This window comes from Sarcophilus harrisii, chromosome 6 (genome assembly GCF_902635505.1).
Source record: "Sarcophilus harrisii chromosome 6, mSarHar1.11, whole genome shotgun sequence".
Classification (NCBI taxonomy): Eukaryota; Metazoa; Chordata; class Mammalia; order Dasyuromorphia; family Dasyuridae; genus Sarcophilus; species Sarcophilus harrisii.
In genome coordinates, this window is record NC_045431.1 from 234,654,799 (window position 1) to 234,678,482 (window position 23,684).

Consider the following 23,684-nt stretch of genomic DNA (forward strand, 5'->3'; position numbering starts at 1 on the left):
AACGTAACTGTCCAGTGAATGGTGCAGCTCAGGACAGTTTTGGCCCAATAGATAAAACTTAGATAAAAATGAGCATGCTGGGATGGGAAGGAGGCTGGCCTTATGGCAGCCCCTGAGAAGGCCCTTTTCCTGTGAGGGCACGTATCTGCTGCTTCCAGCCTTGACTTCTCCCTTTTTAAAATGAAGCCAGAGGATTCTTGGCCTTAGGCACCCATGGACCTACAAGGGGAGGTTGTGTTTCAGGGGGCATTTATTTTTTCTCACCCCTTACCGAGGGTGGATGAGCTCATTTAGACCTTAAGCCTCCCCCAGGCTTCCCCTGCTTGCCAGCTGCCTTGGAGGGGCAGGGGCTGTGACTTAAGCCAAGGGGGAGAATCAAATGTTCTCCATGAGCTCGATCCGCCATCCATAGTCTTTGGACCCTTTGGAGTCCCCGCCTTCACCTTTTCCCAGCCTTGGTCCAGCAGTGGGCCAGTTGTCTGGAAGCCTCTGCTTGTCTGAGGAGTTGTCCTGATTGGGACCCTGCCATCCTCATTCCTCCTTCTATATAAAGGGAAATGGGAGGGCTGGAAGCTTTCTGCAAAGCTGTCTCTTCTTGGGGTGGTTTCCTTCTGCTTTTTTCCAGCTGGGTGCCTGTGACTGCAGGGGCCTGTCAGATTTGGGGAGCTCTAATGCCCCCCCCCATTCCTATACTTTGGGAGTGAACAGCCATAGTGTGACCAGAGAGGAGCCTGTCAGATTTGGGAAGCATTGGTGGCCCCACAGCCCCAGGAGCCCATCAGATTTGGGGAGCATTGGTGCCCCCTCTTTCATGTACTTTGGGAGTGAACAGCCACAGTGTGACCAGATAGGAGCCTGTCAGATTTGGAGAGCCCTGGTGTCCCCCCGGCTCCTGTACTTTGGGAGTGAACACCCACACTGTGACCAGATAAAACCCCATTCTCTGGAGCTTCCTTTTCCTTTAGTGAGAATTTCACGGGTGCCGGGCACTGTGGCAGCTGCCCAAGTGCCAGGACCTGCCCCTGAGAGGCTTCCATGGACGAGAACGTAGGAAAAGTGCCCGGCTGCCTCCTCCCCCTTTCCTCCCCCATGTTGTGCATCTCCTGGCTCTTGGCACCGTGGCACCCCCTCGCTGCCCTAGAGGGGAACTGGGGGAGGCATTCACTGAAGGAAGACCTCACTTCTCCCTTCTGCCCCAGGCTCTTGTGGGCGGGGCCGCCTCACTTGAGCTCCACAGGATCCCTCTCCCCTGGTGGGAACAAATGGCACCTCGGGTGACCCTTCTCTGGGCTACCGAGAGCGAGTCTGGCAGGGCAGGGAACGGCAGAGAAGAGGCTGACCCAGCGGCATCATGGGGACCCGGCAGTCACGGCAAGAACCCGGAGGAACCTGTTTTGCCATCGAGTAAAGGATCTCTTGCTCCTTATTGCTCACTGGGGGTTTTCCCATGTCCTAGGGCTACAGCTAAAGAAAATGGAGCTGAGCACATGAAAACAATGTTTCACTTGATTCTTTAGGCATTGATTGAGCACCTGCTGTTTGTAACCCCGTGCCAAACCCAGGTGCTCAAAAGACAGAAATGAAGACGGTCGGTTTGTTTTCTGTAGCCATCACTAAGGGGGACGGTTCTTTGGGAAAGTGGGATTTAAAGACAGAGTCGGTGGCGGAAAGTGCTGGGTTGTGATCACCTAAAACTCGTGGCTCTTTTTTCTTTCAGGGTGTGGTCACTGCTGCTACGAGTCTGATCACCACGCTGGCCCAGAAGAACCCAGAAGAGTTCAAGACCTCCGTGTCCTTAGCAGTTTCCAGATTAAGCAGAGTAAGACTCTCCCTCATCACCTCCTCCTGCTCGCATGAAGTGCAGGCTCTGCTGGGCCCTGTCCCCAGTCCTGAGCTGGGGCCATTCCCCACTCAGGAAGGAGCTGTAATAATCTAAGGAAAGGTGGGAGCTGGGGGGGAGCGGCTTTGTAGAGCGGCCAATCGACCCATGGCCTTTCTTGGAACAGTCGTGTTAATTTGGATACGAGAGGAGGGAAGTGGCGGAGGTCCCCAGGAGCAGGAGCTGAAGGCGGGGGGGGGGGGGGGGGGGGGGGGGGGGGGGGGGGGGGGGGGGGGGGGGGGGGGGGGGGGGGGGGGGGGGGGGGGGGGGGGGGGGGGGTCCAGGTCTGTGGGGACTTCTCAGCCATCCAGGCCCTCGTGTGGTTGTGGTCACACCTGTAGCTCGTTGGCTCGGCGCGGGTCTGGGTGAGAGATCTAGGTCTTTGGCGGGTTCGCTCCATGTCCCTCTGAGCCCTGCCTGTGGCCAAAAAGACTGAAGCTCTCTGTGCCTTGTAGTTGCCAGCTGGAATACGGCTGCTCGCCCTCAAGAAGCCCTGGGGCGGTGGATGGAGGACCAGCCTTGGGGCCGGCGTGGGTGCCCCGGCGAGGTCCACTCCCCTCTCGGTCCTCCAGGCCACTTGGAGGTGGGAGCGAGTTTGCCAAAGGGCCCCAAACTATTTGTTGCTGGAAAAGAATTGGTTTTCGTTTTTCTGCAGCAACTGTGTCTGTGGGGCCCGATCCTTTCATCGGAACGCTCTCTGCCAAGGAAAGACCTTGGTGCACTTCTTAGTCATGGGAGACACTCTTCATGTGCCTTTGGATCCCTCAGTTGCCCACCCTGTCCTGAGGGAGTCCTGATCGTGGGAGGGGGAGATAACGGGACAGGGCTGTCTCCTGCCGATGGGATTTAGAGTCACCCTTGAGATGGTTCACTGCAGCTCGGGGGTCCTGGAGGCAGACTCCGCAGGGCTCTGGGATACTGTTTGTCTCCTGAGTTTGGGGCCAGTGCGTGGCAGGATGAAGAAGGAATAGGTGGATTCTCATGTGGTGCCAGTAAAGCCCTTGAACATGACAAGGTTTACTTGAAAAGGATTTGCTGATGGGGATGGAAGGTGGCTAGAGTGAGAGGAAGCCTGTTTCCCTGGAACATCACCTTCCCAGCAACTTAGAAAACGCACCACAGCAAGCTCTGCTAGGGAAAGCCCCCCCCACCCCTCCCCCCCCAAAAAAAAAGCCACAGTGAGTCCTTGTTCCAACCCAGGCCAGCTTAGGAGAATAGGAGAAGAGGTCTGTGGATATTTGGCGGGGCTGGCCACAGCAGCAGGGAAAGTTCTAGCTGACTTCTAGACTGAATCTGAAGACCTTCTTCTGGGATCAGGGCAGCGCCATCCAGCAGCTCTCTCACTCCTTACCTCTGCCTAGGGCAGAAAGGAGGTGTCAAGGTTGATTGAGGAGAGACTGAGTAAGGGGCATGCTCCAAACACTGAGGATGTGGCTTTGATCCCACAGGCAGAGGGGGAATCTCTGTTCCAGTCTTTAGCCCAGTGTCTAGGAGCCTGACAGATTTACAGTGGAATAACCCAGGGCAGAATTCTCAGATCAAAGGGGAGTCAGAGAAGCTAATTGTTCCCTCTGAACCTGCAGAGCCTGTCACGGGGCTTACGGTGACCTAATTCAGCAGTGGTCTGTGAAAACAACCACACAGTAGTCAGCAGATCATACTTCAGTCAGGAACTGCAGAACTCGGACTGGGAGGGCAGTGAACAGACCTATTCCCAGATCTCATCGCTTCAAGGACACCAGAAGCAGGTAGACTCCCAGTCAGAGCAAGCTCAGGCTAGACCTCCCCCCATACGTGAGCAGAGCCTAACACCAACATCAAATTCAATGTCAGCAAGGAGGCTGGAAGAATGAATAAACAAAGAAAGAGTCTGACGATAAATAATATATAATGTCTTGAAAACATTGTCAAGCAAGGCCTCAAAGAAAAATGCAGATTGGACACAAGCCCAACAAGAAACTCAGAAGATCTAAAGAAAAATATTACTAAGTAAGAGTGATAGAGGGAAAAAATGGGAACAGAAATGAGAGCTGTGCAAAAAAGTTACCACAAGAGAATCAGCAGCTTGGTAAGAGAGATACAAAATCACTAAAGGAAATAATCCCTGGAATTGGGGAATGACTGACTATGTTATGGTATACTTGAATGTAGTGGAATATTATTGTTTTATAAGAAATAATGAGCAAGCTGGTTTCAGAAAAGCTTGGAGAGATTTACATGAACTGGTGCTAAGTGAAATTAGCAGAACCAGTTGATCATTGTATACAACAAGATTATGTGATGATCAATTGTGATAAACTTTTTTCAACAATGAGGTGATCTTAGACAATTCCAATAGACCAGGGATGGAAAATACCAGCCACATCCAGACAGAAAAGTATGGAGACTATCAAAGCATAGTATTTGTACCTTTTTGTTATGGTTGTTTGTTTGCTTTTTTTTTTTTTTCTTTTTGTGTTTTTTCCCTTTTTGATCTGATTTTTCAAGTGCAGCATGAAGAATATGGAATTATGTTTAGAAGAATTTTTAAATATGTAAAATAGACCAGGGATGGAAAATACCAGCCACATCCAGACAGAGAAGTATGGAGACTATCAAAGCATAGTATTTGTACCTTGCTGCCATGGGGAGGGGAGAGAGATGAAGGAAGGAAGAAAGAAAAAATTGGAGCACAAGATTTTGAAAAGGTGAATGTTGAAAACTATTGAGGGGAAAAAAATACTATTTAAAAAAAGAAAAGAAAAAAACTCCTTGAAAATTAGGTTTGGCCAGATAGAAAGTAATGACTTCATGAGACATTAAGAAATAAAATAAAATTAAAAAACTGAAAAAAACAGAAGAAAATGTGAAATATATCATAGGCAAAACAGTTGATCAGGAAAAGAAATGAAATTTTTCAGAATGAATTGCCTAAAAGCCATGAACCAAAAATGAACTTGGACATCCTATTTCAAGAAATAATAAAGGATAACTTCCCAGATACCTTGGAACTAGGAGGCACGTTAGAAGTTGAAAAAGTTCACTGCTAACCTTCAGATAGAAACCCTAAGATGAAAACTCCCAGGAATATTATACGTAAAATCTAGAACTCCTGGGTGAAAAGCAAAACAGACTTTAAAGGTAATGATTAAAAAAAAAGGATAAGTAGAAGAGAATAATGTGAAGACCGAGTTAGCACCCTGGATATCTTAGAATTAGCCAGAGTCAGGATAAGCAAAAGTCCTTGGTCTTTATTCTTGGTCTTTGGGGTAGAAGTGAACAAGATGGACGTGAACTCTTCCTCTACTGCCAAAAGTGATTCTGGCTTGTCTTACTCCACCCCCTAATCCTTCCCACAATTCTCTGTATACACCAAAAGATTGAACCAGCACAGAATAGTGGGAAGGGCCATTTTCTAAGCATATGCTAATAGAGTATTGTCCATTCTGTAGTTAGCCTTAAGTGCTTTGTTGTCCTCAGTGCATCAAGAGTTTCAGCCCTTTACAGAATAGGATAGAGGGACATATACAGCAATCTTAACTGTGAATAGAATAAACTCAACCATAAAATGAAATGAGTTGGAAACCAAAATCCAACTTTGTAATTTACAAGAAACATATTCAAAACAAAAAGACCACACATACTATTAAAATAAGGGGTTAGAGCAAAATCTGTTATGTTTCAGCTGAATGAAAAGCACTGGCAACAATTGCAATCTCAAGAAAAAGCAAAAATAGACCTAATTAAAAGAGAATCAAGGAAACTAGATGTTAAGAGATATTATAGACAATGAATTAACTTCCCAAATACTAATCTTAATGATTATTAATCACAAATATTGATTTAAAATATTAAAATCTTAAAGGAAAAAGTTAAATGAGTTTCAGACAAAAGTAAAGAATAAAATGATAATAGCAGGAAAACTTCAGGCAATCCCTCTCAGACCTAAATAGTTATAAAATAAGAATGAAGTTAAAGAAATTAATAGAATTTTAGAAAAGTTAAATATGATAGACCTTTGGACAATGTTGAATGGTAACAGAAAGGAGTTTCTTTGTTTCTCAACTGTGCATGGCTCCTTCACAAAAATATATTAGATCATATAAATCTTACAAGCAATTGCAGAAATACTGTGTTTCTTTTTCTGACTGTAATACAATGAAATTATATTCAATAAAAGGCCTTTGAAGCATAGATTAAAAATTATTTGGAGACTAAATAACTTAAAGATTGGATGTATCAAAGAAAAGATCATGAGAAATAGCCAGAAAGTTCATCAAGCATAATGACAACAATGAAACATGCCAAAAATTTGTAGGGTACAGCCAAAGAAGTACTTGGTGGAAATTTTATATCTCTAAATGCTTACATCAAAAAAAAAAAAAGTACAGATTGATAAATTGGGCATGCAGCTAAAAAACAAACAAAAATCCCCCGAACCTTGAGATATCCACAAATTAAATCCCTAATTAAGCATCAAAACAGAAATTCTGAATATTAAAGGAAAGATGAACAAAATAGAAATTGTTTAAAAATTGAAATAAAACTGGAACCTGATTTTATTTTTTTATTTTTTTTTCAGATTTGATAACTTTATTAATAACTTTGATTTCTTCTAAACATTGTTCACATTAGTTGATGACTTATTAATTGTGGAATAGATCATGTTTTTATAAATTTAGTTAAGTTCCCTATATATTTAATAAATTAGGCATATAACAGAGAAATTCTCCATAAAATTCTTTCTCACCTCCATTTTCTGTTATTTATTTAATTTTGTCATCATAAGTTTTGGATGTGCAAACCCTTTTTAATTTAATGCAAACAAAATCATCCATTTTATTTCCTATGATCTCCTTTATCTTTTGTTTAATCACTAGCATAGTTTTCTATTTCTTTTTGTAATTCATTTAATATTTTCTTTAAGAATTTGGATGTTAAATCATTTGCTACATATATGCTAAGAATTAATATTTCTTCATTTTCTATGATCCTTTTAGCATGATGTGGTTTCTCTACTTGTCTGTTTTAATTACATATATGTATATATATATATATATATATATATATATATATGCTTTGTCTGAGATCATTATTGCTACCCTTGCCTCTTTTATTTCAGCTGAAGCATAATAGAGTCTGTTGTAAGTCCTTTTTTTTTTTTTTTTTTTTTTAAATTTTATTAAATAACTTTTTATTGACAGAACCTATGCCAGGGTAATTTTTTACAATATTATCCCTTGCACTCACTTCTGTGGAACCTGATTTTAAAAAAGGAAAACAAACAGTAAAATAGATAAACCATTTTAAAAAAAGAAAGAAGAAAACCAAATGACTAATTTCACAAAAGAAAAAGGTGAATTTTTAACCAATGAAGATGAAATAAAAGTATCAAATAGGAGCCATATAACTCAAGCCAATAAAACTGACGATCTAAATGAAATGTTTGAGTATTTATAAAAATATAACTTGCCCGTTTGGCAGAACAAGAAATAGGAATAACTGTACCTTAAAAAAAGAAATTAGGCAAGTCCATAAATGAATTCTCCAAGAAAAAAAAGCTGAATCAGATGGATTTACTAGTTAATTTTATCAGACATTTAAAAAACAATTAATTCTAGTACTAGAAAAAAATAGGTAAAAGAGTCCTATCAAATTCCTTCTATGACATAAATATGGTTTTGATCTAACCAGGGAGGGTCAAAATAGAGACAATTAGCTCAATTTCCCTTAGAGTATTGTTACAAAAATTGAAATGAAATAAAATACTAGCAAAGAAATTATAGCACTTTTTCATATATTGTGACTAAGCTAAATTTATGCCAGAAATTCAGGCTTGATTTGTATTTATGAAGATATGAACATAAGTGACCACATCGGTGACAAAAGTGGTAAAAGTCCCAATTGTTTCTACATATGCAGAAAAAAAACTTTGAGAAAGTGCAGTACACATTCTTATAAAACAAACAAACAAAAAAAAAAAACACAAAAATAAATGAAGTTTTCCTTAAAATGCTAAGTAGTATCTAAACTAAGAGCAAATATTATCTGTAATGGGCACAAGCTGGAAGCTTTTCCAATAATATCAGGAGTGAAGCAACAATATCCGTAATCACATTATTCAATATTAAAGGAATAAGCATAGAGCAGTAAAACCAATTATCAGTAGCTCTATGGGGAAAAAAATGCTTTAAATTAGTAATGGTGGGATTATGGGAAAATGGATACACTTTTTTCTTCTTTTTTTTTTAATGAAAGCTTTTTATTTACAAAACTTTTGCGCAGGTAATTTTTCAACATTGACCTTTGCAAAACCTTGTGTTCCAAATTTACTCCTCCTTCCCTCACCCCTTCCCCTAGATGGCAAGTAATACAAGTTAAATTTGTTAAAATATATGTTAAATATATTGATATGTATACCTATTTATAATTGTCTTGTCGCACAAGAAAAGTGGGATCAAGAAGGAAAAAATGAGAAAGAAAAAATGCAAGCAAACAACAGAAAGAGTGAATGCTGCGTTGTGGTCCACACTCGGCTCCCACAGTTCTCTCTGAGTGGAGATGGATCTCGTCATCTCTGAACAAGTGGAACTGGCCCGAATCATCTCATTGTTGAAAAGAGCGATGGCCATCAAAATTGATCGTATAATTCTGTTGTTGCCGTGTATAGGGATCTCCTGGTTCTGCCCACTTCCCTCAGCATCGGTTCCTGTCAGTCTCTCCAGGCCTGTCTGAAATCCTCCTGCTGGTCGTTATCTACAGAACAATAATATTCCATAACATTCGCATCCCAGAACTTATTCTGTCTTTCTCCAGCTGATGGGCATCCGCTCAGCTTCCAGTTCCTTGCCAACTAAGACACTGTTGATGGGAATGTTAACTAGTTCAGCCATTGCTCCCCCAGTCTTTGACCCAGCAACCCCACTATAGTCTGCAGCCCAGAAGGATCAGAGAAAGAACCCATATTTGTGGCAGTTCTCTTTGTAGCAGCAAAGGGTGCGAGACTGAGGGGATGCTCCCTCCCCGGGGAATGGCTGGACGGCTGTGATCTGTGAGTGTGAGACACTGTTGTGCTAAGAAATGACAAGGGGATGGTTTCAGAAAATCCTGGGAAGACGCGAGCGGAGGAAAGGGGAGGGGGCAGAACACGGCGGCGGCGGCGGCGGCATCGGGACGGTGGTCTGCTCCGGAAGGCGAGGGGCCCGCGGTGAACGACGCTCTGCACCCCCATAGAGAGCACTAGCCGACGTCCTCCCCTTTCTCTCCTCTTCGCTCTCTCTCCAGCTATCAGTTTCTCATTTGTTTTGTGTGGCCAAAAGGGTGCCTGAGGTTTTTCTTAGTGAATGTGGAAGGAGAGGGAGCGGAGCATCAGGAACTGGAAGTAAAACAGAATCATTTTGAGAATAAGAAAGGGAATCGCTGCTGGAGTGCTGATCCTGGGAAGACCCCATGCTCTCGGTCCTTGAGTGACTGATGGGTCGGGGGGAACTCTTCGCGCCCAGGAGTGACCACCCATTCCACTCCCTGCTGCCCGTCCTTCCCAGGGTCTTCAGAGGGTCCCTGGGGCTTTCTAGCATTGGTGCCCCAGGCCCTGGGGTAACAAAAACGAGATAGTCCTGCACTCGAAGCGTCCGTTCTCATGGGGGAGGACGTTCACAACATATATGGCAGAAACACGAGGTGGATGAACGCCCCTTTCCAGCAGAAAGCTGATTCAGGATTGGCCGAGGGAAAGGCACGAGCTTAGGGCAGAGTGAGGGGTCATTGGGGTCTTCAGAGGAAGAGAGGGTCCTGGGGTGGGGGAGGGCTGAATCCGGCCCCTCCCCTCCCTTGCCTGCAGGAAGGCTTTCCCTCCTGTGCCCTTCCCTCCCTTGGTCGCCCTGTTTATGCACCTGTAGAATGGAAGGTGGGCAAGGGCAGCTGTGGTCTCTTCGGGGCTATGGGTCCCTGTGGGAGCAGATGAAGGGGGGCTCGATCCTCCCCTCCCACCATGGTCCACTTGCTTCTTCTCCAGATCGTGACGTCCGCATCGACCGATCTCCAGGACTACACTTACTACTTTGTGCCGGCTCCCTGGCTGTCGGTGAAGCTTCTGCGGCTGCTGCAGTGCTACCCGCCCCCAGGTAATGTGGCCCCCAGAGCGCCGCCGGGCGCCTGAGGCCTCCCGTGGGGTGTGAGCGATGCGCTGACGAGCCGGGTCGTCCCGGCGGCTCTCCCGGTCACCGCCGGGGTCCTCCCCTGGGCTCGGCCGCGGGGCAGACTTCCCCTTCGCTGGTTGGCGTGTCCCCAGGGAGGCTCGGGATGAGACCAGTATACAGTGGGCACTGAAAGAGCTCTGGAAGGGTCAGAGGTGGCCAGGCTCGCTCGAGTCTGGGGGCCGGCCGGGGAGCTTGGGTACCGTACAGGCGAGGGCCGGGGCTCCCCTGAGGTCATACGGCCATGGGGCGGGGACGTCGAAGCTGGGCTAATCGCCCACGTGGGCTGTTGAGACAGGTGCTGGGATCGAGGGGACCTCTCTTTCGGTGGGGAGGGGCCTGGGCGGGGGGACAGCGCCTTGTGTGGGACAGGGTACTGCCCCCCCAGACCGGCCACGCGGGCCGGGCCGCCCCTAAGTGTCTTGGGTGTCTCCTAGAAGACCCTGCCGTGCGGGGCCGCCTGACTGAGTGCCTCGAGACGATCCTGAACAAAGCCCAGGAGCCCCCCAAGTCAAAGAAGGTGCAGCACTCCAACGCCAAGAACGCCGTGCTCTTCGAGGCCATCAGCCTCATCATTCATCACGACAGGTGTGCCGGCGGGGCCTGGGGAAGCTTGGGGGCCCAGGGGTGGCCCGGGGAAGCTAATGGCCCCTTAGGGGCCCAGGGGTGGCCTGGGGCAGCTGACGGCCCCTTGGGGGCCCAGGGATGGGCCAGGACAGCTGATGGCCCCTTGGGGGCCCAGGTCCTGTCTGGCCCAGCAGAGTTTGCTTTGGAAGCACCGAGGGTGGGCCTAGAGGGGGCTGAGTGCAGCTGTGCCGGAGTCCAGGGCGGGGAGACTCCGGAGGCTCTGTGCCCTCCTCAGTTGTTAGGCTGCAGAGGCCCCTCCCTCCTGGTGGGGGCGGGGAGGTGCTGGGGCCCCAGGACACCCCCCCCCCCACCCCCACCCATTTTGGCTCTTTTCTCTCCTCCTGGCAGCGAGCCCAACTTGCTGGTCCGCGCCTGTAACCAGCTGGGTCAGTTCTTGCAGCACCGGGAGACCAACCTGCGGTACCTGGCCCTGGAGAGCATGTGCACCCTGGCCAGCTCCGAGTTCTCCCACGAGGCCGTGAAGACCCACATAGAGACGGTCATCAACGCCCTGAAGGTGGGTGCCCGTGGCCTGTCCCACGCCCCCTGGCCCCGGCCCCTGCGCGGAGAGCGCTCAGGCCCCCCCTTCTGTGCCCTAGACGGAGCGGGACGTGAGCGTGCGGCAGAGAGCGGTGGACCTCCTCTACGCCATGTGCGACCGCAGCAATGCCCAGCAGATCGTCGCCGAGATGCTCAACTACCTGGAGACGGCCGACTACTCCATCCGGGAGGAGATCGTGAGTCCTCCGGGGCGGGGGGAGGCCGGGCCCATCTCGCGCCCATCGGCCCTTCCTATGTGGGGGGCGCCAGCCTGCCTCGCGGTCGGCCCTTTTCTCGCCTGAAGGGCCCGGGGCGGCCAAAGGCCGGCGGGTCAGCGCGAACCGGGCTCTTCCCTTGGAAGGTCCTGAAGGTGGCCATCCTGGCTGAGAAGTACGCGGTGGACTACACCTGGTACGTGGACACCATCTTGAACCTGATTCGAATTGCGGGGGACTACGTCAGCGAGGAGGTCTGGTACCGCGTCATTCAGATCGTGATCAACCGGGACGACGTGCAGGGCTATGCGGCCAAGACCGTGTTTGAGGTGGGCCCGGGGACCGCGCCGGCGTGGGGGCTGGGGGCAGCCTTGAGACAGGGCCGTGCTGGGCGGCTGTCTGTCTGCCTGCCCCCCTCTGTCTGTCTCTCTGTCCATCTGTCTGCCCGTCAGTCTGCAGGGCCCTGCTGTGCAGAGCATGGTGGGCGGGGAGAGAGGAGGACGAGGCAGGAAGGCTCAGGGTCGGGGGAGTCCCGTGAGCTCCCCCAGGGGTGCGTTCCCTGGGAGGCTGTGGGCTGTCCATGCCGGCTCCTGACCCGGCCCCCGCTCATCCCCAGGCTCTCCAGGCACCGGCTTGCCACGAGAATCTGGTCAAAGTTGGCGGCTACATCTTGGGGGAGTTTGGAAACTTGATAGCCGGCGACCCAAGGTCCAGGTGAGAGCCTCTCCCCGTGCTCTGCCCGGCCCGGGCCCTGGCACCCATGGGGGTTAAGGGGGGCTCGGTGGGGGGCCTCTGCAGGGTGGGGCGAGGGGCCTGCTGCGGCTCCCCCTCACTCTCCCCGTGGTTTCCCCTCCCTCCCAGCCCCCTCATCCAGTTCAACCTGCTGCACTCCAAGTTTCACCTGTGCAGCGTCCCCACGCGGGCCCTGCTCCTCTCCACCTACATCAAGTTCGTGAACCTCTTCCCCGAGATCAAGACGACGATCCAGGACGTCCTGCGCAGTGACAGCCAGCTCAAGAACGCCGACGTGGAGCTGCAGCAGAGGGCCGTGGAGTACCTGCGGCTCAGCACCATCGCCAGCACGGACATCCTGGTGAGGCGCGCGGTGGGGGCCGGGGGGATGGGGGGGCCGCACAGCGGGGGGCCGCACAGCGGGGGGCCAGGAAGCATGGCAAGGGGTCAAGGGAATGGGGGTGGGGAGCAGCACAGTGGGCAGGGGGGGTGGGGCAGCATAGTGAGGGGGAGCAGTTGGGGGCGGGGGCTGCCCCTCACGCCGGAACAAGATGGCTGAAGGGTCTGCCCTCGCCCGTCTCTCCAAGGCCACAGTGCTGGAGGAGATGCCTCCATTCCCGGAGCGGGAGTCGTCCATCCTGGCCAAGCTGAAAAAGAAGAAAGGGCCCAGCACCGTCACGGACCTGGAGGAAACCAAGAAGGAGCGGAGCGCGGACATGAACGGGGGCACCGAGCCGGCTCCGGTCAACGCCAGCGCAGTGGTATGTCCCTCAGCCAGCAGGGGTCCCCCCTCCCCTGGGGCTCTTGCACCCTCCCCCGTCCCCTGGAGGTGCCCGCTGCCTATTGGGACAGCAACTTCCTCGGGAGCTCGGGGTCTGTGGCCAAGGTGTGGGACCGCGCTCAGCTTCTCCGGGGCGTCCGCGAGCTTTTGGTCGGTGCCCGCGGCTCCCCCAAGCGCAAGGGTTTGGACAAAGGCCCCCTGTGTTTTGGGGCACCCCTCGCTCGGTGCCCTCCCAGGCCCTTCACACGCCTGGGACTCTCCAGCGCCTTTCACAGCCTTCCCTCCCACAGACAGATGGGCCTGGGGAGAGTGGGGTCAGCCCTGTGCCCACACTAATATAGAGCCCGGGGCCCAGGCTGTGGAGGCCGAGACCTGAGCTCCGGGCTCTCCTTTCACATGCCCGTCTGGAGGAAATGGGTCCGAGCCCGGGCATCCAAGAGACTGGCAAAGGCCTCGGGGTCTGTGCGGGGTTCCTGGAGGGGATAAGGGGGGTTACTTGGGGGGGCTGCTTCCCCATCTCTGAAGCTCATGAGCTCTGAGCCGGCCGGAACCGCCCCCTATGGGCCGTGCCCTGGGCATCGTTGGCACAGAATCGGGTCCTGGTGGGTTGGTGTCCTGAGAGCCCCGGGTGCCCGTGGCTGGCACTCTCCATCCCCTCGGGGCGCGGGGGGGGGCCTGGTGGGCCCTGAGGGGTCCTGCCCCCGGGCAGCCCGGCACGCTGTGACCCCTGTGTCTGTGCGCCCCTTGAAGGTGCCTCCTGCCGCCCTGTCTCAGGATGTGTGGCCCGAGCCGGCTCCTGTGTCCAGGCCTCGCCCCTCCGCTCTCCTGGTCTCTCTGCCTCCTCCCCATGGGGGTCTGTCCCGCCCGCAGCCAGGAGCACCTCTGCTGAGCCCTGGAGAATCCCTTCTGGAGGTTTTCTGGGGCTTGGCTCGCGGCTGGGGCGTGCCCGAGGCGGCTTCTGGCCATCACTAACGGCTGGTCTGTGGGGGGGCTGCACGGCGTCGGCTCCGCGTGGAGGGGCTCCGCCCCAGGGCGCACTTCTTCAGCTGGACAGCCGCGAGCGTGGGGGGCTCGGGGGCCGGGACCGGGGGGGCTGCCAGAAAGGGAGCGGAAGCTTGGAACTGGGGCCCAACACCCTGTTTCTGTCGTGGGCACAAAGGGGTGGTTTGAGGCCTTGGTTACTCAGAGAAGTCGTCCTGCCGCTGCTTCTGCCGCCTCTCCCCCAGCCCTGCCCCCTTGTGGCCGGCAGTGATGCCACGGGTCTGGGAGCTGCCCCTGGACTCGGTCACGGTTTTGAAGCCGAGGGGATTCTGCAGTCGGGTCTGGAAGGGAGTCGGGGCCTCTCAGACTCCCCTTGGAGCGTTGTTGCAGCCAGAGCTCGGCGAGCTCGAGACTTGGGGTGGGGCTCGTCGGCCGGAGTCGGCCAACAGGCTGGAAAACGGGCAAGTGGCACCGAGAAGACGTGATCCGGGAGAAGAGAAGGTGAAAACGGTGCCAAAAAATGCTCATTGGACCAGGCCCAACAAGTATCCCTGGAAAAGTTAAAGCAAGACCTGAATCAGTTGTGAAAAATCAGGGTAGAACAGGCAGGAAAATCACCAGAGGAGAATTAACAGCTCGGTCAAAGAGGCGCCGAAAGTGCTGCAGAAAATTCACCGAGGTAAAAAATCTTTAAGAAAGTCTCATTGGCTGCACGGAAAAGGAAAAGCAGAAGCACCGAAGAAAAGGATTCCTTGGACATTCGAATCGGGCAAGCGAATGACTCCATGAGACGCCAAGAATCAGTGAAACAAGTAGAAGAAGGAAAAAGTAGAAGAAAATGGGAAATCTCTTATTGGAAAAATAAATGACCCGGAAACAGACAGAGGAGAGAGAACTTAGGAATTGTTGGACGACCTGAGAGCCATGATAAAAAAAATAGAGAGACAGAGACAGAGAGAGAGAGAGAGAGAGAGACAGAGAGTGAGTGCCTAGCATCATGCCCTGCCCCCATATAATTCAAGAAATTACGGGGGGAAATGACCATAGCCCCACATTTCTTTTTGCGCTGCGTTGCTCCCAGGGTTCTCCGCGGGCCGGCCCCCTGGCGGTGCAGCCGGTCCCGGCTCTCGCGCGTCCTGTGTTGCTTCCTCTGACCACCATCTGCACTTCTGGGAGTTACCCAGAAAATAGACTTTTGGGCAGACATTTACCTGGGGGAGGGGAGGTGGCGCGCTGGGGAAAGAGCAGGTTAAGGGAGGCGGCAGTCAAAAGCACGAGGGCCGCTGAGGAGGGTTGGGACGGAAGAGGAGGATGGATGGAAGACAACGGGAAAGCGGCAAGGTGACAGTCAGGGCTCGCAGGGGTCAGACCGCGTGGGACGAGCTCAGCCAGGAAGCAGCAGCGGCGCGGATCAGGAAGAGGAATGGGAGGCGCACCTGGGGCAGGAAGAGACCCCCAAGGTAGGAGAGCGGCTGGAGCAGAATCGCTGACGCTGTAGCTGAGGGGAGAGGGGCAGCAGGCGCCTCCTCGACAGGTGGAAAACAGCCGACTCAGAGGTAACGGGAGAAGCCGCGCCGCGCAGAGGGAAGCAACGTCGGCGCTTGTCTGACGGAGACCTCGCTGGTCAGATGTGTTCTGAGGAAGGAAGCAACTTTCTGAAGGAAGATAAGGGCCCTCCCCAGGTGTGAGTGGTCGCAGGACGGAAACGGGCAGTTTTCCGAGGAAGAAATCCCAGCTCTGGTCCCGTAAAAAGTGCTCTGAGTCCCTTAGATTAGAGAAATGCAAATTAAACCGGCTGAGCTTCCAGCTGCTCAAAAAGGACCCGGGCCGGTGGGGACGAGGAGCTGGGCCCAGAGGGCTTTGCAGCCTGCGTGCTGATACAGCCGTTCCAGAGCTTAAGCTCGCACACGTGCAGGAAGGGGGAGCAGCTCTTTGTGGTGGCAGAGGCCTGGAAGCCGGGGCGCGGCTCATGGTGGGGATCCCTCTCTGAGAACTGGTGCTGGGCGGATTTTGGAAAAGCCCAGAGAGCTTGGCGTGAGCTGGCGTAGAACCAGGGCGCGTGGGCGGCGGCACTGGGACGCGGTGGGCCGTGAGCTCCCCCCGGCCATGCGTGGTCCGAGCGAAAATGGCGCCCGTGTCCCGAGGAGGAAGAGTGAGACGCTGCGGACCGGAGCAGCCGCCGCCCCTTTTGGGCTTTGTCCTTGTGGGTCTCCCTTTTGTCTACTCTTACGTTACAAACATGGAACTAAGTTTCATGTGGTTATGGGGACGTTCTGTTGGGTCCATAGCGGATTTTTGTTAAGGATTTTTCATTGTTTTTACTTCTTAAAGGCCTTTTCTTTTCCTTTGTTCTTCAAGAGCACGGGCCGAGGGGCTTTTCTGTGCAAGCCTCGGGTGGGGGCCGCGCTCACTCGGGGGCAGGTGCTCTCCCGGTGCCCTTCCCCCGTCGCCGCCCCAGGGGTGGGGAGAGCCCGAGCGCGGGGCCCTGACCCGCTCCGGCCTCGTAGCCTTGATGCTGCAGGGGACGCTTGGCTGGGCCGTTAACACGTGTGTCTGCGGCAGGGGAGGCTTGTGTCGTGGGCGCGAGGAGCGCCGGGCGGCTTTGGGCGAGCCTACGGGGAGGGGCTTGGCGGGCGGCCGCTGGGGCAGGAGGGGGTCCCTTTCCGTGACCGCGCTCTTTCTCTTGCAGTCCACTCCTTCTCCGTCCGCAGACCTCCTGGGTCTGGGCACCGGCCCCCCACCCAATGCAGCTCCCGCTCCGGCCTCCAGTGGCAGTCTGCTGGTGGACGTGTTCTCTGAGCCCGCCTCTGCCGTGACCCAGCTCGCTCCTGGCTCACAGGAAAACTTCGCAAGGTAGTTGGTGTGTTGGGGGCTCCGGAATGGACCCCCGAGGGACGCCTGATTTCCGGCTGGCCTCACTTGTCTCTGTGACCCCCCCTTGTGCCAGTGCTGTGCCCGGGTCAATACCAGCCTTTGTTCCTGTGCTTGGGCTGTGGCCTGGGCACTTGGGGCTGAGTGACCCTCCAAGCCCTCTCTCACTGGGGGTCTCGGGCAGGCCCTCATTCCCGAGGCTCGGGCGCTGCCCGGAGACCCGGCTCATCCCGTATTCTCTCCCCCTCGTCTGCTTAGCTGCTTGTCCCCTGCTTTTGGTCTGGTCTGGGTCTCGCTTCCCCGCTGGGCCTCTGCTCCCACCCTTTCTGCTTCATGGTCTGACCAGGGTCCCTGCGTCCCCCCACACCTGCCCGCATCTTAGGGGTCGCACTGAACCGCGGCTCCCCTGGCCCGTCTTCGGGGCCCCTCTCTGCCTCCCGGGAGCATCCCCTGGCCTCTGACCCCCTCTGTGCAGCCTCGGCGCCCCTAGTGAGGGGGGAGGGGGCTTTCTCTGGCCCAACTTCCCACGTGCCCATGGACCGATGGCGCCGCCCTCGCCCCCTTCCCCCCACCGGCCTCTCCCGGCTCGGCTCTGCTCTGTCTACACTAACCCTGACTCTCGTCTCTGCTGCTTCCTTCTCTGTCTCCTCTCCGCCGCTTCACTTAGCCCCGACCTGGCTTCATCTGAGCTGGTTTCTGAGGAGCCCTCTGAGGCGGCGCGGGGCGCCGATGAGCTGACGCACAAGTAAGCCACCCTCCCCTCTCGGGGCCGGGCACTGCCAGGGGCAGAGGGCCCCTGCGGCTGCTGTGCTCCTGCTCCTCTTCTTCTTCCTCCTCTTCCTTGTCCTTATCTTCCTCTTCTTCCTCCTCCTCTTTCTCTTCTTCCTTTTTCCTCTTCCTTCTCTTCCTCGTCCTCCTCTTCTCCTTTTCCTCTTCCTCCTCCCCCCCAGGACTCGGCCCCTGAGAGGCCAGCTTGTTCCCGTAGCTCCCGGGGGGCAGAATTTTGTTCCCAGATTTGGACCCGGCCTCCAGGAAGCCCTTGACCTTGTGTTCCCTCCAGTTCCTCAGAGAGCCGGACGAGGGCTCGGACACCTCCATACCATGGGTGTCTCCACCTCATTGATCCCCAGCCTCAACGGCTCTTAGGTCGCGGGGGGGGGACCTGGGCAGTGGGCGCCGCTCATGCGGGGAAGACCAGTGAGGTTGGCAATCCGGCCCCCCCGGTTCTGAAAATGGCCGCTTCCCGCCTCGCCCAATCCCTAAGCTCCCGGCCGTCCCTCTCTCCCCAGGTTTGTCTGTAAGAACAACGGGGTGCTGTTTGAGAACCAGCTGCTGCAGATCGGACTGAAGTCGGAGTTTCGCCAGAACTTGGGTGAGCCGCGGGCGGCTCCCACTTCCCGGGCTTGGGGTGTCCATGTTCCTCCCCCTCCTGACACGGGGGTGCAAACGTGGGTCTTCTCTTCTCTCCTAGGCCGCATGTTTATATTTTACGGTAACAAGACTTCCACGCAGTTCTTAACCTTCACCCCGACGCTGATCTGTTCCGACGAGCTGCAGTCCAATATCCTTGCTCCCGCCTCAGTGGGCCCCGTTGCCTAATGTGGGGTCCCAGGCTGTTCTGGGGAAGGCCTGAGGCCCACGTGCCCACTGGCCTCTTGTGACCCCTCTGTGCTGTGGGGCTGGCAGATGGCGGGACCTGGTGGCTGGCAAGGGCCCAGCGCTCTCCCGGCGGGCTCCTCTTCTGCCCTCAGGCCCCGGCTCAGTCATCTCATTGGCCCAGCTTTTATGGGACGGACACACCTGGGCCCCATGCCCACCCCGCTCTGGGGCCTGGCCCAGACCCACTTGGTTGAGCTCCTTTGGGTCTCTTCCTTTTGATTCTTTCCTGCCATGATTTGTGGGGTTTGCCCAGCGGGATGTGGCCCTGCTTGGGGCCTCCGGATCGGCACCTTCACGGGAAGGGGGTGACAGCCTTCCTGTGTCAAGCTTAGGGGGTGTCTCCGGAGTTCTTGGTGTTAAGGAGCCGGTTCCCCAGGGGAGGGGCACACAGGAAGTGGGGGGCCTGGGCAGAACTGCAGGGCCTCCGCGCGCTGCCGGTCCAGGGCACCGTGCTGCAGCATCTCTGACATGTGCCATTGGAGCTTTTTGTGGTTTTCCCGGGTGTCCTCTGGGCAGCCTTTGAGGGCTGTGGGCAAGGGCTGGGCCCTAGCTACAGTTGGCAGGCGAAAGCTGTCAGAGGGTGGGGCGGCTGGGCCCACACTGAGCTGCCTCAGGCTTTCTCAGGGCTCTTACCTCGAGAGTCTGTCCTTGGAGGTCAGCATTTATTAAGCGCCTATGGTACTTTGTAAGGTGCTGGGGATACCAAAGGAGTCAAAAGGTAGTCCCTGCTCCCCTGGAACTCTCAGTCTAATGAGGGAAACGAGAGCAGCAAAATGGGAGCCTCCCTCACTGTGCAGGCTCCTCCCCAGCCCACGTGCCATGGCCTTTGGGGCCACTTCTGGGGGGCACCACGCTGTGGTGCTTTAGAGTGATGAGGACCACTCCCAGCCTCAGTTTACCCTCCTCCTCTTCTTCCTCATTCTTGCTGCTTAGGGAATCTGGGTGGATCTCCTCATCTCTTTTTGGCCTTCAGAGTCTCTTCAGGGGGTTCTCCCAGACCTACCTTCCCCTTCCCCTAATGCCGGGGTCCCTGGGCCTCCAAAAGGGCTTGAGTGTGCGGCCCTGCCCCCCAGGGATGGGGCCCTACTTCTGGGCACAGCCTGTGATGCTGGGGGGGGAAGGGGAGACTTCGACTTCCACCTTTGCTCACATTCTGGGCTCCTTAACCCGCTGGCACATCTGAACCTGCAGACCAAGCCAGTGGACCCCACTGTGGATGGGGGTGCCCAGGTGCAGCAGGTGGTGAACATCGAGTGCATCTCCGACTTCACCGAGGCACCCGTCCTCAACATTCAGTTTAGGTGAGTGTGGGAGCGGGGCTGTGGCGCCGGGCCTCGGAGGCAGGGGGTCTTGCGCCTGGCTGCCCCGCCATGCTATTGGCCTTGTTGCCCTTTGCCTTGGTGCCATGCTTCACCATGCCCCGCTTTGCCAGGGGCTTTTCGTGAGCCGCCCTTCTGGGTGGGAAATAACCATGGCAGGGGCTCCCCCAGCTCTGAGAGCCTATCTGCCAACTGGGGCCTTCCTGGAGACAAGTTTGGAGAGACGGGGTGGCCGACCCTGCCAGTCTGGGGCCCCTTCATTAGGAGGGCGGTGCCCCTCACGCCTGTATTTGGTGTGGAACACTTGGCTGTCAGAGCATCGCCAGGAGTGTCCCCTTCTGCCTTCTCAGAATCTGGGCCTGCGGGCTCCCCTCTCGTTGAGGTGCTTAGGTTGGCACTGGCTGACCGCTTCCTCCCTGGGCCATCGGGTTTGGGCTGGCTGCGAGCCTGCTTGCCTGCAGCGAGTCCTGGACGTGAGGTCTTGGCGCTGCCCCTCTCTGGCCATGGGCTCTGGGTGCTTTCTAAACCCAAAGTGGGCCTTGGTCAGTGGCGCCCAGAGGCCGTGGGTGTTTTCCCTGACCTACGTTCTGTCTCGTGTGTCCGGTGCCAGGTATGGGGGAACTTTCCAGAATGTCTCAGTCAAGCTGCCCATCACACTCAACAAGTTCTTCCAGCCCACAGAAATGGCTTCCCAGGATTTCTTCCAGCGCTGGAAGCAGCTGAGCAAGTGAGGCCTTTGTGGCGAGCTGGGGAGCCGGGGGGTGGCGCACGGGGGTCGCGGTACCAGGCGGTCTTGCAGCTTTTTCTGACTCACGGCTCCCTCAGTCCCCAACAGGAGGTACAGAACATCTTCAAGGCCAAGCACCCAATGGATCCGGAGATCACCAAGGCTAAGGTAATGTGTGCGCCGGCAGCCTAGGGAAGGGGCCCCGAATTGGGCCCGGAACTTTGGACCACAGAGCTGAGGTTCTCTCTGTCCTGTTTGGCGATTACCTGTCTTGGATCTCTTTGGAATTCTCAAATATACCGTGGGCCATGGTGGGCCGAGGGCCGTCAGAGGTCTGCTCAGCTGGGAAGCAGAGGGACGGGAAGGGGGCTCTCTGGGGGCCCTCATGGTCCTGATCCGTCAGGCAGATATCCAAGGCTGCCTCTCCAGGAAGGCCGCCGAAAGCCTCGTGCTTGCAACTCCAGGGCAGGCCTTGATGCCCAACTGCGCTGCTTCATCACCTCCCCTTTCTCCCGGGCAGATTATCGGCTTTGGTTCCGCTCTCTTGGAAGAGGTAGACCCCAACCCGGCCAATTTTGTGGGGGCCGGCATCATCCACACCAGAACGGCCCAGATCGGGTGCTTGCTGCGCCTGGAACCCAACCTGCAGGCCCAGGTGAGGAGAGTCTAGTGTGGGGAGGGCCCAGGTGGGAAGAATCTAGCGCAGGGAGGGCCCGGCACAGGAGGGCTCCCACCCACCCCCAGACCAACACAGCTCTCTCATTTCAGATGTACCGGCTGACTCTTCGGACAAGTAAAGAGACCGTCTCCCAGCGATTATGTGAGCTGCTCTCGGAGCAGTTTTAACAAATGGGAATGCAGAATCAGTGCGATTTTGGCGTGTATTCCTCCTCATTGTCTCCATTATCCCCCGCAAATAAATATACCTTGTACCCCAGTGTCTGAATATTGCCGTGTGCCTGAGGACTCCCCCCAACCTATGGTCCATCTGTCAGATAGCAGCGTCAGAAGGGACTCCCGCGTTGGTTTCAGCTGTCGGCCCCCACGTGGTCTCGACGGATTACTCGCCGGGAACAAAGCCGTCTGCTTTTGCGGGAATTGAGACAATTCTTCGCTGATGTCTGCCGGGAGAGGAGGAGGAGAAGGAGGAGGAGGAGGAGGAGGCGGAGACAAGTGGGTGTGAATGAGAATGTCCATCAGCCATGGGGCTGACTGGTCAGCAGAGACCAGGGTCTGAAAGCAGGAGGGGGGGGGTGGCACCGGGGGCTACCCTCTGGGCTGGCAGGCCGCTGGCTCGGGGAGTGTTCTTGGGCCACTAGCTTTCACACGGTATGTGTGGCCATGAGCTGGGCAAGGACAGAGGAGAGGAGCGGGGGTTCAAGGCCAGCAGGCTCCTATGTCTGTGCCCACACAGCCAGGTGAAGGACCCGCATGAGCAGATACCCCCATTTAACCTCAAAACAAGTCACTCTCCTGGGAACTGTTAAGGGAAACTGAGGTGCTTGCTCAGTGGAGCCCCGCAGCCGTCCTACGGAGAGCCATGGGCCTGGGATGGTGGGATGGAGAACACTGACACAGGGCTTACTGAGGGCTGGCTCCTGGAGCTTGGCAGGTGGGCCTTTGTCTGCCTGTGGGCCCTTCCCTGCCCTGACCCAGATCCCGGGCGGACCCCCTGGCTCCTCTCAAGCACACGCTGCTCCAGTTCCTGTTGTAGGGGCCTGACTGGGCTGGGGCCTAGCGTACCCCAGCCTGATTCTGCTTCCTTCCTGTGCCCCCATCCTCTGGCCACGGGCGTCCATGCTGTGCAGTGACCCGGCTAGAACCCACAGAATCCTCGTTTGTGTCGCCCTGTTGTGACTTGGGCTTGCCAGAGTGATGTATCCTGTCCTTCTCTGTTCCTTGAGCTCATGGAAACAGTGTTATTGTTCAAAACACAGTATTTAGGCGTCGCCGTGTGAAAGGCACTGAGCACCCCACATGACCCGCCTTGGGCTGGCCAGCGTGGGTGGCTCCCACCACGTGGACCCACAAGACGTGGACCCACGAGGTGTGGACGGCAAGTAGCTCGGCTCTCGTGGCCCTGTCCCCACCCCTCCCCCAGTGCCTCCTTTTCCCTCAGGAGTCTTCATCATGACATTTTGAAAACCCGTGAATTGGTCAGAAAAGTGTGTTATCTTTTAAAAGAGAAATAAATGGCTAGAACAGACCCAGAATGCCTTGGTTGTCCTTGCCACAGGGGATTCCTGGGGGAGGATTCTCTGCAGACCCTCTGCCTTCCAGAGGAGGCCGTGAAGAGCCACATGGGGCTTGTGTGGAGTGGGCTGCTGGAGCACCTGCCGCGGACTCCTCAGGGCCAGGGCCGGCGGGGGAGACTGCCCACTCTTTTCACACGGAAGCCTCCAGCTTGGCGCTGATGTCATGCTGGGCTGAGAAAAGACATGGGGCTTGAGACCCGCCATGAACCCGGGAGGGATGAGGGTTCGAGCGTTGGGACCAAGAAAGTCTTTCTGGAGGGGGCAGAGGCCCGAGCTGGAACACGGGGGAGGCCGCCTTGTGGTCAGGGGTGGGAAGCTAGGCAGCCAGACGGGCTGGAGGAGGACCATGAAAGGCAGAGGGGATGGAGGAGCCCAGCCCAGCCCCGGCCGCCTCGGCGACGCTTGGCAGCTGCTTCCCTTTTGTTGGACTTGTGGCACTTGGAATGGGGGGCTTCAAGAAGCCGCCAAGGTCCCAGCCCCTCTTGGGTCCATCAGTCAGAGCTGGGAGTTCCGGAGGGGAGGGGCATTCAAGGACATTGAGAAAGGGTCAGCAGGGAGACCCAAGGGACCGGTGTCCTACGAAGTGGCTGAACCAGCTGGAAAGACAAGGGAATGCCCAGGTCAGGGGTGTCAGGACCTGGATTCAAATCCTGGATCTTAGTCCTGCCGGGGGTTAGTCAGCTAACCTCTCTGGCCCCGCCTTATAAAGTTGCAGCGATTCCTTAGATGGAGGAAGGAGATGAGCACCGATTAAGTGCCGACTGTGTGCTGGTGATGTCCTTGCGCCCCCGAGTCGGAGTCAGGAAGGCTCCTCTTCAGGAGCTCAGATCCAGCTTCGCTGGTGACCTGGGTAAGTCACTCCACCCTGTCTCCTCATTTATAAAATGAGCTGGAGAGAAGGAAATGGCCGACCCCAAAAGGGAC

General features: G+C 54.8%; 1 protein-coding gene across 4 annotated transcripts in view; it reads left to right on the plus strand.

Annotated features, from left to right (window-relative positions):
- AP2A2 (adaptor related protein complex 2 subunit alpha 2) overlaps window positions 1-22,711 on the plus strand; it is a 51,337-nt gene extending 28,626 nt beyond the window's left edge. The window contains exons 6-23 of one of the 4 annotated variants that reach the window (XM_031942511.1): window positions 1,718-1,819; window positions 9,873-9,981; window positions 10,491-10,641; window positions 11,029-11,197; window positions 11,280-11,417; window positions 11,582-11,764; window positions 12,052-12,149; window positions 12,297-12,528; window positions 12,755-12,928; window positions 16,619-16,782; window positions 17,468-17,545; window positions 18,090-18,172; window positions 18,272-18,361; window positions 19,637-19,760; window positions 20,389-20,505; window positions 20,604-20,673; window positions 21,026-21,160; window positions 21,274-22,711. In XM_031942511.1, the coding sequence (XP_031798371.1) occupies window positions 1,718-1,819; window positions 9,873-9,981; window positions 10,491-10,641; window positions 11,029-11,197; window positions 11,280-11,417; window positions 11,582-11,764; window positions 12,052-12,149; window positions 12,297-12,528; window positions 12,755-12,928; window positions 16,619-16,782; window positions 17,468-17,545; window positions 18,090-18,172; window positions 18,272-18,361; window positions 19,637-19,760; window positions 20,389-20,505; window positions 20,604-20,673; window positions 21,026-21,160; window positions 21,274-21,351 (2,295 nt within the window). In that variant the 3' untranslated portion in view covers window positions 21,352-22,711. The remainder of the gene's footprint in view (window positions 1-1,717; window positions 1,820-9,872; window positions 9,982-10,490; window positions 10,642-11,028; window positions 11,198-11,279; window positions 11,418-11,581; window positions 11,765-12,051; window positions 12,150-12,296; window positions 12,529-12,754; window positions 12,929-16,618; window positions 16,783-17,467; window positions 17,546-18,089; window positions 18,173-18,271; window positions 18,362-19,636; window positions 19,761-20,388; window positions 20,506-20,603; window positions 20,674-21,025; window positions 21,161-21,273) is intronic. The other 3 variants (XM_031942512.1, XM_031942513.1, XM_031942514.1) reach the window with 3 other exon arrangements.
- Window positions 22,712-23,684: the final 973 nt, after the last annotated feature.